Raw genomic sequence first — 15,343 nt, 5'->3', positions numbered from 1 at the left:
AATTTGAAGCCAGCCTGGCTGGTCTCCATAGAGAGTTCTAGGCTTGCCAGGGTTACATGGCGAGACCCTGTCTCAAAAGAGAGAAGGGGCACAAGAGAGAAATAGAGAATGCCAAAGAGAGAGGGGAAACGCAAAAGAGGAAACAGATTCAGTAGCTGAAAATACTTTATTAGCTGTTTTAGTCAAAGCCTCTTATGACATAAATTACATGCCATCCTTTCTGAGAGTTATTTCCTTTTTAGTTATATAGGATTGTAAAGGGTTCCGATTTCTGTATCTGAGGAGTTCCCTTAACTGCCAATAAATAATGGCTTGCTCATTTGTGAGAAAGACAAGAGACCATAACAGTATGGCTGAACAATTAGGAGATGGGCGTTTAAAAGACAAGATTTTTTTTTCCTTTGCAAATTATTAATGGATCAAAGTAGGCATGGACATGACTGACGTGTGCCACTAAAATAGAAGGGAGTGCTTTACCCTTGTGACATCAAAATAACCTGGAAAGTTTAAAGATGAACATTGTCTTCTCTTTTTTGATTTGAATATATATTTGCAGTTTGATGCTAAGAGTTTTTTAAATGTGCTATTTAAAAATTGATACATATTTCAAACATGAAAATACAGACAGTGATTTGACAATTCCATGTCTGCCAACTAGCTTGAATATCATGTAATTTTGATATAATCACAAGTCTTTATAATGTTTTATTTGCTGAGAGGGAGGGAACAAAGGACAGAAAGAGAACAGTGAGTAAGTGTTCAAATATATGAGCCTATGGGGCCATTCTTATTCTTCACACTGCTCTTCCAGAAGACCCAAGCATGGTTCCCAGCACCCGTGTTAAGTGCTTCGGAGGATCTGACACCCACTTCTGGCCTCATACACATATATAAATAACTAAAAAATAAAATAAATGTTTAAAAACATATACTTTTGAGCTGTGTATGATAGTATATACAGATATGATCTCAGAACTTGGGAGATGAAGGCAGGAGGATAATGAGTTTGAGTCCAACCTGGGCTACTTATAGTAAGACCCTGTCTCAAAAAAAAAAAAGTACATTAAAACTATTCAGTTATCTGGTTACGTATTCCAATGTCCTAAACACTGTTTTCTCAAGATGGGCTATTTTTATCCTAGGAAAAAGTAGATGAGAATGTTACAGATAGTAATTCTACAAAATAATTGAATTTAACAATAAATTTTATAGGTGGGAAACAGTCATGTTTCTAAGATACTGAGAATTTTCAATACTGCTTACAAATCAGCAAGGAATAAGTAGTTAAAAGAAAAGCAACCAGTGATGGTCTAAGGAATGTAAGACTGCCCAGTTAATGTGAAGTACTATTTCCTAAGCATCATCTGTTGTTGCTAGGGATCATAAAGCTGTTGGAAGACGACCTTTTGATAAGATGGCCACACTTCTTGCATACCTGGGTCCTCCGGAGCACAAGCCTGTGGCAGATACACACTGGTCCAGCCTTAACCTTACCAGTTCAAAGTTTGAAGAATTTATGACCAGGTAAAACACAACTTTAAAAGATGATTGTATTTTGAGGGAGCTGAGAAACAGAGTTTACCACCAGACCACTTATTAAATATGCTTGTTTTGCATTAACATGACCATGTTTTGTTTGCTCTTATATATTGATTTTCTTATAAAAAGAAGGGTGTCTTACCAAATGATAGTTTATCATCTAGCTTTAATAAGCTTTTGTGTGTGCGTTTTTGTTTTTGTTTTTTTTTAATATGTTTGTTGGTTTATTTGTGTGTGTGCTGGTGTGCCCTTGCCCACAGCTAGTGTGTGAAGTCAGAGAACACCTATGGGAGTCACTTCTCTCCTCCCACGTGTCCCAGGGATCAAGTCAGGTTGTCAGGGTCAGGGACAAGTACTTTCAGCTGCTGAGCCATCTTGCTGGCTCTCTTTGACGTGTTTTTCATTTCATACTTTTAAGAACATATAGATAACATTATTTTCATATTATAGTTGGAAAATACATTCTACAGATATAACTTAATTGACCTAGATTCACACCTGATTCATGATTCATTTGAATTTAAATTCTGAATTCTATCATACTAATTTTTTTTAAGTCCTTCAAAAAGTTAATGGTTTTAACCTCTTTTAGAGTAAGACCCAGAAAATACAGTACATTCAATATTGCTACAACACATGTTTCTGTGGACAATTGGTTTTGCATCTAATTTAGAGGAATTAGATTGTGAACTCAAAGATTCTCACTGTTAGATACACACTTGATGTTTGCTAAGTAAGTACCTCTTTATATTTCGCAAATGCTACATTGAGGCTGTTAGTTGATAGTTTTATTCATAGTATGTGCCGAAGACAGAAAGAAAACACTCTCATCTGACATTCAGAAGTTGAGAGAGGAGAGAGAGGAGGCAAGGGAAAGGGAAGCTGGAATGAAAGGATCCAGTCCAATGCATGTCAAGTAAATAGTACAGAAGCCACATTGAGTGAGAATAGGAAGAGTTAATGATACTGGTAGAGATAATGGATGTGAATTTTTCATTCATATCCTAGGGTTTATAAATCACTTAAAACTTACAAAAGAAGCACACAGTTTCAGCAGAATATATAAAAATTAAGCTCTTTCAGAAATTTATTTCAGTGCATATGGGAATTTAATGTGAAAAGAGTATTCATAACCAGGGAGACTAGGATGGACTTAAAATAAAAACTGAGTAATCATCAGGATAAAAATATTCATGCTGTTCGTGAAGATACACTTAATACAGATCCAAGAAGAACATGGGAAGGAAGACCCTTCTCATCCCTGCAAAATCCATAAACAAGAGAGGATTGATGAACTGAACTTGGAAGCGAGGGGGGGGGGGGACGGGACACGGGACGGGGACCCTCAAAAATCTTTTATCTGGAAAAAAAATGTCACGAGTGACAGGTAACCCTGAGCTCTCTCTCCTGTCCGGCAAGATTGTTAGGCGGCCCTGAGAAAGCACTCAGGACTCGGGACAGCACCTTGACATTTTACCCTCCAGAAAGCCTGTTGCTTTGTCAGGATTTTATTATTCTTTAGTGTTATTGTTGATTAAGCATATGTTTTTTAGCTGCTCAGCAATCTGTATAAAGCCTCTGATCGACTCTGCTCTTTCTTTTAGGCATCAGGTACATGAGAAAGAAGAGTTCAAGGCTTTGAAAACGTTAAGCATCTTCTACCAAGCTGGCACTTCCAAAGCTGGGAATCCTATTTTTTATTATGTTGCACGGAGGTAAGAGATATGTTTTCGTCTCTTTTAATAGGGTTTTTCAAATGATAGCAAATGAAGAGGAACGGTTGGATTTATTTTTTTCCGATTTGAATTATAGCTTTTAAAGGTGCACTTCCCTGGATAGTTAGCCATCTTGTTTTACAATGCTGCTCACTATCAGGTGTTAGTTTCAGACGGCTCGCTTCACTTTGTTGTCGCTCTGGTACATCAGATGTTAAAATGCCACCACAGGGAGTTGTTATTATCAAAGTGAAAGGTCAGAAAGAACCTTCGTTTGTTTTCAGGTATATTCTGATTTCATGATCTCTGTAACACAACAATTGGACCCTCCCCCTTTTAAGAAGAAAAAACTTGAAGAGCTTGTTTTGGGGAATTCTTAGCAATGTATTGTGTGAGACTGCATCAGGATGACTTAAGAAATCATTCCAAGAGCTGTGGGAAATGGCTGTAACGATGGACTGGGGTGGCTTGGAGAATAGCCATGCTGTGAGTTCCTCTTCCTGCATGGAAGTGGGCTTGCATTGCCTTCCCTGCCGTGGGAAAACGAATGTGTGACGGATAGCACCTGGTTAGTCTCTGCTCCTGTCAGAACCGTGGAACTCAGGGTGGCTGAAGTTTGCTGATGGAGTGATGCCACACAGTGGCTAGTGATGCGGCAATGCCAAGGGCAGCCGGCCCAGCAGCTGTGGGACTCAGGCTTTCTGAGTTCCCAAGGTTAACAGAAACTGAATGATTATGTTAATTTACTTAATGGTTATGGTAGCAAAAACCTGGCAGTGGGTGAGAAGTCAGACAAAGTAGAAGAAAGAAGGATGGAAGATGTGGAGCTTGTTTAATTAGATACTCAGCTGCCCAGGGCCCTGGGGAACCAGGGACCCGAAAGTTACAGAAAATCGCATTTGTCTTTGCCAGGACTTTTTAACAACTTTAAGGAACATCTTATTCTAGCCAGTGTAGTGGTACATTTCTAATTACAGCACTCAGAAGACTGGGGCAGGAGCATTGTGTTGAGTTAGGAAGCCACCCTGGGCTATAGAGTGAGACCCTATCTCAAAAAAAGCCCTAACCCGCCCCCCCAAAAATGGGAGGAGAAAAAAAAAACCCTTATCATTGCATGAACCTCTGTTCTTGTCTCAGTTGCCCTTTCTAAAATACTCATCTTTTGCACTTAAGATAAGCCATGTTTGTATTTCAACTTTAACCTTCAGTACTTTCATGGTATCTTGACTTTCCTTAACATATCTAAGTAGCAAGGACTAGTGAAGAGGGAGGTAGATGTGTGTGCCTCAATTCCCAGCCCCTTTTGAATTCTTAGTAGTTTACAGTAGCAAAAGTTAGAGGTGTGCAAGCTGGATTCTTTTTTCCTCCTTCAGAATAAGAAACTAAGTTTGTGTTCCTTCTCTGTGGTGTCTAGCAAATGAAAATGTGCTAAGGAAAAGCAAATGGGCCTGGCTCTCAGTGGGATCGGTCAGTGGACTGTCCACAGTTGTATATGATGCCTATGTAGCTTGGGCTTGAAATTGCCAGGGGTTCCCATTCTGCTTCTTATTAGCTGTTCTGACCCTTCATCTTTGAGAAAGAAGGAAGTGTGCTTGTTAAACTGCTGTGTCTCTCGTGTGATTTTGTAACAAATTAAGTTATATGGAAGTTGGAAGTTTTCTTTTTTGATATGACCTTGACAAATCAAATTTTCAGTACTTTGTAGTTTTAGTGTTTTGCTTTATGCTTTGAAATGGGACCGCACTCATGATCATCCTGCCTCAGCCTCCTGGATACTGGTCTTTTTTTTTTTTTTTTTTTAATGTGTATGGTCATGCATGTTTATCTGTGCATCATAGGTGTGCTTGGTACCTTCGGAGGCCAGAGAGGGTATCAGATCCCCTGAAGCTGAAGTTAGAGACAGTTGTGACCTGCCATGTGGCATCTTGGAATCAACTCTAGATCCTTTAGACAAACAGCTAGTGCTTTTAACTGTAGAGCTGTCTCTCCAGCCTCTGAGTGCTGGTCTTACAGCAGTATGTCACCATGCCTGGTGCCTTTTCATTTCTGAGACCTAGTAGAGCTCCTCCTAGCCCTCGTTTTTTACTGGCTATGATGCTTAGCTCTAGGATGAATGGGCACAGTAGAGAGAGCAGGGAGAGTACTTGTTTCTCATTGTCTGACAGTAAGTGAAAGCCTTATCTATCCAGCCATCTTGTCAAGGAGCTCTGGAGTCTGACTCTTTCGTGGGCATTCCTGTATTTCAGTGGCTTGGACTACTGTGCAGTAGGAAACATTGTTGAAGTTTGGATTCCAATCTCTACCAACATTTCAGGTTTAACTGTCAAATTGGCCTCGTGTTCACACCATGTGTTCTTTGAGTGTCCCTCTATTCCCTATCATGTAAATATTTCCCTTTCTTTCTTACTGTCTCTTTGTTGGTCACCAAGTCTTGCTTTTCACCTGTGAGAGCTGATGTATCAGTTCAGGTATTTTGGTTTAGGCTTTGGTTATTACCGAGTCTCTCCTATTTTCTGAAGAAGATGGGCCCAAAGAAAAGCATGAATCAGTAGAGCCATCCCAGATGTAAACAGAACTAAAGCACTGTTGCTGCTAAAACCAGTATACACTCTTTGTTTATTAGCTTTGTGTTTAACTCCATTACATGGTTTTCTGATATCTGTATCATTTTGACTTTAGCTCAGCCAGTGACCCTTCATTACCTCAGTATTGCATACTTGAAGTTCCTAAGAGGAAATATGTTGGCCAGCTGAAAAGTATCTTTGCTAGAAAGACTTTCTGTGCTAGATGCTGACCAGCCAACAGACCTGGCTGCTTCAAGCCAAGTGCATGTACCTGACCTAATAGTCATATAATTCAAAATGTAGCTATTCAGTGTTCATCAGTGACTGTCCTTAGATACAAGTTTTAATTTTTTTTTTTTTTTTTTTTTTTTTTTTTTTTTTGGTTTTTCGAGACAGGGTTTCTCTGTGTAGCTTTGCGCCTTTCCTGGAACTCACTTGGTAGCCCAGGCTGGCCTCGAACTCACAGAGATCCGCCTGGCTCTACCATCTGGTACTTTGGATATGTCTTTTTTAAAAAGATGTGTTTTTATTTTATGCATGTGTGTGTGTGTGTGTGTGTGTGTGTGTGAGAGAGAGAGAGAGAGAGAGAGAGAGAGAGAGAGAGAGAGAGAGAGAGAGAGAGAGGGAGAGGGAGAGGGAATGGGAGAGGGAGAGGGAGAGAGAGAGAGTGTTGTTTTTTTTTTTACTTTTTACTGTTTGGGGGAGCCTACCACCCAGGTCCCAAATAAATCACACATGGAGGATTATTCTTAATTATAAATGCCTGGCCTTAGCTTGGCTTGTTTCTTGCCAGCTTTCCTTATATTAATTATCTTGTCTACCTTTGGCCTCCTTTGAGTCCTCTTCCTTCTCTAGCTACTTCTTTTCCTTCTAGATTTCTCCTTCTATATATTCTCTCTGCCTGCCAGCCCCATCTATCCTTTCTCCTGCCTTGCTATTGGCCATTCAGATCTTTATTAGACCATCAGGTGTTTTAGTCAGGCACAGTAGCACAGCTTCACAGAGTTAACCAAGTGCAACATAAACAAAAGTAACACACCTTAAAATATTATTCTACAACATGTATATATGTGTGTATGCATGCACACCTTGTGAGTGCCTGATGACCATGAAGGCCAGAAAGGGGCTGCAACTAGTAGTGGTTTGTGCTCTCTCAGCCTAACAAGCCCAGTAGAAAATGCTTTGCCTAGTCGCTTCAGCAGAAGTGCTTAGCTTTGCTGGTTTGTCTTGAGTCCCGTGTCAGTTTCGAGGCCGGTCACTTTAGCAAGAAGATGGACTCTTTGACTCTTTAGGCCTGGTCATGAGCTTGTGCCTGGAGCTCAGTGGTAAAGCCAGGCTCACATGGATGGCATGAACTGAAAGCAAGGATGAAAGCAGGGGTTATTTCCCAGAGGAAAATTGGATTGCCAATACCCAAATGAAGAAGAGTGGACAAGTGAGCAGACAGAAGTAACAAAAATTCTCTACTGCACCTTTAAAAGATCCAGAAAAGGCTGAATGTGGTGATGTACCCTGCAGTTCCAGCACTGGGAAGGCCAAAACAGGAATTTCAAGTTCAAGATCAATGTGGGACACATAGGTAGTTTGAGGCCAGTCTTGGCTACCGTGAGAACTTTTCTTAAAAACAGACCCCAAAAAGATGACTCTGACACTTCCCTTGCAAAGTGCAAAGTTTTGGGGTTTTTTTTGTGTGTGTACAGAGAAATACATAACTATACATGTTAAATTGTTCACATTTGAGCTGGGAGTGTAGCTCAGCAGTAGAGCATCTGTTCAGCATGCATGAGGTCCAGGGTTCAACACCCAGATACACACTGCCAAGCAAAACACTAGGACATTCACATGGCTCATATTACTTCTCTTAGGAGAGTGAATGGGCCTGGGGAATGTAGGGGACCAATATTATATTTCTGTCACATTTGCCTTTTTTTTAATTATTATTTTTGTAAGTAGTTAAAAATTTAAAACCTAAGCATTTCAGTGAAGTTTCCTCTGCAGGATACTATGGTTCTTCACAACTTTTTTTTGTCACAATACAGATTATAACTTGCATTTACTTAATGCTTTCTCTACATCAGGCAAACTGCATATTACATAATTTTTATTTAATCCTCACAATAATCTTCTGAGGTAGTATTAATCATACTTAACTATCAACAGAAACTCAAACCTAGTGATCAGAAAAATCTAAATAACTAAACATTTTCTATGCCCCTTGAATGTCCACATCAAATCTAGGGATAAGACTTAATTTATGTATTTAAACTGGCACCTGTAACACGAATTCTAAATGGTCTTTTAAATAAACAAAATCCTAGAGCCACATATTGGGATAAATGCTGAAAGATCAGAGACAAGCCACTGCCGTATCTTACCTCTAGGACTCCTCAGCCTGAAAAAGCTCTCTAGCCGAAAGGCCTCTAGCCAAAAGAGCCTCAGTTCCTGTCTCCTCATGCCTTATATACCTTTCTCCGCTCAGCTATATTACTTCCTTCTTAGTGCTGGGATTAAAGGCATGTGTGCTTCCCAAGTTCTGAGATTAAAGGTAGGTGTGTGTCACCATTGCCTGGCTGTTTCTGTCCTAGACTGATTCAGTCTTATGTGGTCCAGGATGGCCTTGAACTCACAGAGATCCAGATAGATCTCTGCCTCCTGAGTGCTAGGAATAAAGGTGTGTGCCACCACTTCCTGGCATCTATGTTTAATCTAGTGGCTTGTTCTGTTCTCTGATCTTCAGGCAAATTTTATTAAGGTACACAATATATAATCACAGGCACCCCAAATAGTTCATTTGTAGTCAATTTGTTTGGGTTCTCCTGGGTCATTTTACTCTTGGTAGCTCAGCTAGTTAGAATCATTACCTAATATAAAACTCCTAACTCACTGATAATAAACCACAGGAATTGTTACTGTTAGCATACTAAGTTTGTTGAGTTAAACCCATCCTTGTATATGAACATAAAAATCCAACCAACATTCTTTTAATCTCAGCACTTAGTCAAAAGGCAGAGGCAAGCAGATCTCTGTGAGTTCGAGGCCAGCTTGGTTTACATAGTGAGTTGCAGGACAGCTGGGACTGTGTAGAGAAACTCTGTCTAGGAGAAGGAAAGGAGACAGGAAAGGGACCAGAGGAGAAGGATGGAAGAAGGAGGAGGCAAGAGGAGAGAGAAGGAGAAAAAGGAAAAAAAAAAAAATCAGTGAACAGTTTCTCTAGATAAAATGAGTTCTTAGTTCCTAAGCATCTAATTTGAAAACAATACTTTGAAACACAAGTCAAGATTTACTCAAAATGCACTCTTATCACTGGATCAACAGTATTCTGCTTTAAAAATGTACTGGGATGGCCCGTTGTTATTACACTCTCATGAAAATAGCATTCCACTGATGAGTATGTTTTATAAAAGACTGTTCTTTATACCACACCAGGGTTGCTTTCAATCTATTTGTTTAAAAATAATAAAATACAAAACGGCTTCCCCCATATCACCCTTCATCTCCTATCTCCTTCTTCCCCTTTGGTTAAATGCCTCCTACATAATTTCCTCTCATACTTTAATAAAAACATTTGAGTTCTGATTCTATTTTGCCCACATTTAAAACACAAATGTGATGTTTTGCTTATTTTGGCATTTAATAGGGCACTACACTTATAAGAAAGAAACTATAATATTAATGTAACATCTAAAGTTATGCAATTAAAACTTACCAAAACCCAAATCATGCTAGAATGATAATTTCTTTTTTTTTTTAATTTATTTATTATGTATACAGAAGAGGGTGCCAGATCTCATTGCAGATGGTTGTGAGCCACCATATGGGTGCTGGGAATTGAACTCAGGACCTCTGGAAGAGCATTCAGTGCTCTTAACCTCTGAGCCATCTCTCCAACCCCAGAATGATAATTTCTTAAGCAGAAAATTTAAAAAAAATTATTTTTTTTAGTGTGCTTACCATTTAGCAAATACTATAAGGGGCTGCAGTGAGCAGGCATTCCAGCTCATTTCTGCCTGAGTATGTACAACAGAGTAAGAACACTGCACAAACAGAGAGAGAGAGCACTGGACATTGGTTTGTGTGCTGTGCCACCACCTGTGACAGTTTTTGCAGTCATGTTTGTGCCAGGGCTTGACGACATGTGTTCTTGCCAGGTGGTCTTGGAGACAGGCTCTGAATGCTTTGTCCCAGTATTGAGGCTGCTCCCAAGCTGTGTGGTAGTTGTAGGACTTTGGCTTGTTGTGGTCTGTGGGCTCGTGGTAGAAACAGAGGACATCCCAGGAATTGAGCCTTTGGTAGAATTTGAGGTTGTTGATGTTGAAATTGTTCCCATAATAGGAGCATACACGAGGAGCAGTCTGATGGTGAATGAATGCTTGATCACCATTTTCCTTTGCTTTAAAGTGATTATAAAATTTAGTATTCAGTTCACAAACACATGGATAATCATATATCCTTAATTATGTTTATGTAGTATATTCACATAATATAAATAGGCTTTTTTATTATTTATTAATGAACAAATAACAAGCTTCCTTTCTATACATCTCCTGAAAGAAGACCTGCTTTCTGTCTAGGTCACTTACTTCAGGAAAAAGCATTCTAAATATTAAATTGAGCTTGATTTTGTTGTCCTATTTTGCAAACGAGTTAAACATGAGGCATTTGAAACAATAGAATGGGGGGGGGGTCAGTGTAAAGAGCAGGGAAACAGGGAAGGACAAGACAAGTTGGGAGAATGGAGTAGCAAAGGAGCCTGAAGCAGTGGCACTTCCCTCTTCACATTTCTGTGGCTTCTTGTTGGACAGTTGAAGGTCACAAATTAGAATATTACTTTAAATATTTATACCAAAAATGGAAGGGGCAAAAAACATAAACCAAATGATTCTCCAGTGCTGAGGTTCCCTTCAGTTTACCTTCTCTGGGGGTGGGAAAGAGCAGCTGTAGTAGAGTACTTCACAGCTTTTAAAGGGAAGGAAATCCAGGATTGATTCAATCAGTCTGTCATTTTACAGCTGGGTCTGCTCAAGGGGCATAAAGTGTCTAGAGATGCCTGTCTTCAAGTGAGCAGATCTAGAGCCCAAGTCTGAATCCTAGACCACTGTTTCTTAGCCAGTGAATGCGGTGTCACAGAGCAGATTCCTCTACCTGAGGGTTATTAGCACTGTTTCTAAAGTTAGGCTAGTTTTCTTTTAGCCTGTATTCAAATCTAATACCTGATAATTCAACAGACCCCTGCTTACCATGATTAAATATTATACTTTTTTATTAAAAGCTTAAACTTAAATTTTAGAATATAGACAAGAAGTTCCATTTCATTCTAATACATAGTTATACATTTTCAAGTTACTGTTACCTTTTGATTGGGGGAAGTGTTCTTGAATTTGTAAATTCAGCCCTTCTCTAGTGTCCTGGAGAATGATTCTGAAAGGGAATCTCTCACTGCGTGCTGTTTAATATAGCTAGCAAGTCAGTCACATGCTCAAAGCCTTGCCTCTTTGGAAATATTCAGATGAGTGTTCCCAAGCATCTAGTGTAAACAGGCAGACTTTGACAGAGATTAAGGAATTCATATCAAGTCTTTCTAAAACCTACTTACTTAAAGGATCCAGTGAATACCTCACTGGTTGTCCTTTCTCTATACACCCTAATGGATTGCCTCATTGGACTGACTCTCTAACTAGATGAGTATATAATTTTGATGTGTGATTATCATGATTTTAAGCCAAGTAAGAATGTTAAAGGTGAAGATTTAAAAATAATTTAGGGATTTTACATTTTAGGAAGTTAAATGTTGGTAAGTAAAAGGTAAAAGCAGCCTCTTAGATAAGAAGTTAAACTGTATTCATATGGAACTTTAACAAAAAGGATTTTTTGTAAAAAAGTGATAGTGTTCACAAAAATTTGCTTTATTAAAAAAATGTATTAAATCACTGATCTGATGAGATTAAGTAAATTCTCTAAAGGAAGCTTGTGTTCCTTTGCGGTCAGTTTTTCTCTGATTGGTATACAGGGAAGCTGGACTGTGTTGTCCTAAGAGCTTCACTGTACTGGCATGACTGGGAGTGTAGCACGGATGGACAGTGGTGTTGCCACACAAGGAAGTCACTGCCTGAGTGGCCGAAGAACAAGTCAATACATGTTCCTTACTTTTCGCTGGTGTGAATTTTTTTTCCCCTTCTTTTGAATAAATAGGCAAATGCTTGCTAAATGTTTAGCTTCACTTAACGGGGGATAGTTGTGGTCATGCTTAAGAAATAAACAAAAGAAGCCTGTTGGCAACCAGAGTAAATGCTAGAAATCAGATGACTAAGATAATGCCTGCTACCATACCTTACCTACTTGCTTGCTCATTCTGAGAATTTACTCTGAGGAATATAGTTGAAATGGTTGCAGTGATTGTTTTGTCCTTGAGCTGCCTATGGCCCTGTAATTAATTATGTTTTTCTAATCCTGACCTTTTGATTTATCCTTTTCTTTTCTTTCCTTCCCCCTCCCTGCTTTGAGACAGACTCTCCCTAAGTATCTTAGATGGCCTTAAATTCACCATCCTCTTTCCTCAACTTAGAGTGCTGAAATTACAGTGTGAAACACCGTGCCTGGCTAGTCAACTTATTATTGTACTTCTAACAACTCAGCATCACCTTAATTCAGTATTTTCTCCTTCTTGTTTTTCTCATAATCTCTTTGTTTTTTGAGATAGGGTCTCACTATGTAACCCTGGCTCTTCTCATAATTTATTAATTGCACTTATCACCTAACCAAAATGGCTAGCTTGCTAACCTTGGGTTTCTCATTATCTGCTCTTTTTTATTAATCTTAACACTCCTAAACAGACTAAAATCATTCGCCATTACCCCGCCTTTAAAGACCTCCATATCGTCATTCCATCTGGACTATTTTCCTTTTTTGCTTGGAATTCCTTCTGTGGAGGCCTCTGTTGCCAGTACCCTTTTTTCTATGTACGAACCTTCCCTAATTCTATAGAGAAGAATTAGTCATTTTAAGACACTGTAATTATCAGAGTCTGGTTTTTTCTCCCAACTGTCTTCTGGCTTTCTTGTGGTAAGGCACACTCCTTATTCTTTGTATTAACTATACCTTCTAGAATAGTAAGTAGTTATTAAAAATAGGAGACAATAAAGCCCTGGATTCATTGAAAACCCATTCATTTCTTCACATCTGTCAGCTGATATCATTAGTAATGTCTAAAGTAGCAACTATTTGGTCATTTGACTTTTTTTCTCTGTATCATAAACATAAATTAGTCACAGGCCCAAGTTTAAGATCTCACTTTTCCTTTCCAGCTCCTGTTTTGTGGATCCTAAGCATATTCATCTTTGACAACCTAAAGTTGAATCAATAGAAGTTTGACACCCAAATTATTTGGAACACTTTATCTCTGGGTTGGTATAAGACTCAGACTTCATATATTTGTGCTTCTTGCCTCCTTTGAGCATATTGCCATACCATTCCTGTCAGCCTTTACTTAAGTGGTACCTTGTAGCTGAGTTCTGGAGACATGAGTTGTGTGACTTTTCCTGGGGAGCCTTTTTGTGTTCACTCTAGACAGAGGGAAATGACAGACCAAAGGAGATATTCTATCCAAGTTGAGCTTGGTAAACTAATGAGCTTATAGTGTTACAGGAACATCAGTGACTCAGTCTACAGCGTCACACACACACACACACACACACACACACACACACACACACACACACTCACACACAAAACAAAACAAAACAAAAAACAAAAAACCAACCCACTCCAGTATCAGTGATGAATTTAAAAGTTGCATCGCTGGAGTCTTCTTCCAGCAACTACTTTCCCCTTATATATCATTGAAGAAGGGGAGCGGGCCTCCTGAGCTTTTCCTCCTCCACATGAGAATGGTAACAGGTCCATTTTTGAGACGGTTATCACCACTGTGCTGATTCAAGTTGGCAATAATTACATCCAGCCCAGAGAAAGCTGCACATGTCCATCGCTTTCAGGCCTAGTGTTTGACTTTGCACCAGTTCTCCAAAGTCCAGTAGAGGGCATCTCCAAAACCCTGGAAGACAGTAGATCTAGATGGCATTAGATCGGTGATAAATAAACTTTTGTTGACATAGCTGGTCATATTTGGGGGCTATTAATAATAGAAACCCATCTGTGCTAACTATGTGCTAGATACTGTGTTCTACTTTTTATCCTGCTTTCTACCTGAAAGGCTGATCTGTGTAGAGAATTGTATTGATCTTTTCTTGTCTCTGAATTCCATTTGACCAGTAGGGAATACAAGGAGACTGAAGAAAGAAAGGGTAGATGGGGAATGTGCTCTCTTGGTCACTGGGGTCTGGCTACATCCCTCTATGAGATGATAGTTTTGTTGGGCAATCCTCTCTCTCTATCTGCTTCCTAGTAACTGCTCTACTTCAGCTGGTGTTTCTGAACCTTTTGTAATTCTTAAGCCCTGCTTTGTCCTTTTTATGGAGTCTCTTGGATCCTAATTTGAGTGTTCCACCAACTAGAATTATTACTTCTACAGATTATGTACTATATCTTCTAAAGTCTGAACTATTCTGAATTCATAAATGTATCTTGCATCAAGGATTTCAAATCAGGATTATAGATCTGTACTAAATTTACCGCTTTATTGTATTAATTGCAAGATTTCTATGGACCTTACTAGAATGTCCAGCAAATGGCAAGTAGGTAGAGCCACCATTAGTTTAAGAATCTCATAAGTCCTTGGGTATGATGGTGCCTGTTTAATCCCAGCATTCAGGAGGCACTGGAAGGTGGACATTCATGAGTTTGAGGCCAGACTGGTCTACATAGTAAGTTCGAGGCTAACCAGGCCTAGATAGTGAGATCCTGTCTCAAACCAAACAGACAAGACATGTAGCTCAGCAGTTCACTCTCGATCCTCTTGCAGAGGATCTACTGTGGTTACCAGTACCCGCATTGTGGCTCACAACCACCTGCAACTCCAGTTCCAGGGAATCTGGCCTCTGCAGACTCCTGCATGCACATGACATATATATACTCAGATAAGCAACACACATAACAAAGTGAATATTAAACAAAATTTGAAAAGAAGAATCTTGTAGTTTTAAATTTCTTTGTACTTAGAGTTAGGGTCTGGGAATTAGTAAGCAATGGGGATGATAGCTTTCCATACCTTAATTACTTTTAATTGGTTCATTTCTGAGGTATTTCTAAAGCTTTCTATAGGTCTTTACATATTGATTATTCTATAACCCCTAAGAAAATGGAGGAAAACAATTAATAAAATCATCTGGCTAATCATAAATTTTATGTATGAGTTTTTCATGAATTTCAAATTATAGTTACAGTGCTCTAGAAACCAATTAGATTTAATTTTCTCTCTTGTAATTTTTCTCTTTGGACTTTGGGGGTTTTATCTTGGGGAAAAAATACTTGGATCTTTCCTCAAGTGGTATTTGTGTGCATACTTTTTTGGAAATGGAATCCTCCTTTTTTTTTTTTTTTAAAGAATTTTAGTAACTCATATACCATGTACAT

At 39.0% G+C, this 15,343-nt stretch overlaps 1 protein-coding gene across 10 annotated transcripts in view; it reads left to right on the top strand.

Moving 5' to 3' along the window:
* Positions 1–15,343, top strand: part of Nf1 (neurofibromin 1) — a 246,624-nt gene that overhangs the window by 137,887 nt on the left and 93,394 nt on the right. For all 10 annotated transcript variants that reach the window (XM_052755665.1, XM_052755662.1, XM_052755661.1 and 7 more), the window contains 2 exons: positions 1,378–1,524; positions 3,144–3,254. In XM_052755665.1, the coding sequence (XP_052611625.1) occupies positions 1,378–1,524; positions 3,144–3,254 (258 nt within the window). The remainder of the gene's footprint in view (positions 1–1,377; positions 1,525–3,143; positions 3,255–15,343) is intronic.

This window comes from Peromyscus californicus, unplaced genomic scaffold, assembly GCF_007827085.1.
Source record: "Peromyscus californicus insignis strain IS unplaced genomic scaffold, ASM782708v3 Scaffold_3__1_contigs__length_106647218, whole genome shotgun sequence".
Classification (NCBI taxonomy): domain Eukaryota; kingdom Metazoa; phylum Chordata; class Mammalia; order Rodentia; family Cricetidae; genus Peromyscus; species Peromyscus californicus.
This window is presented reverse-complemented; position numbering and strand designations above follow the sequence as displayed.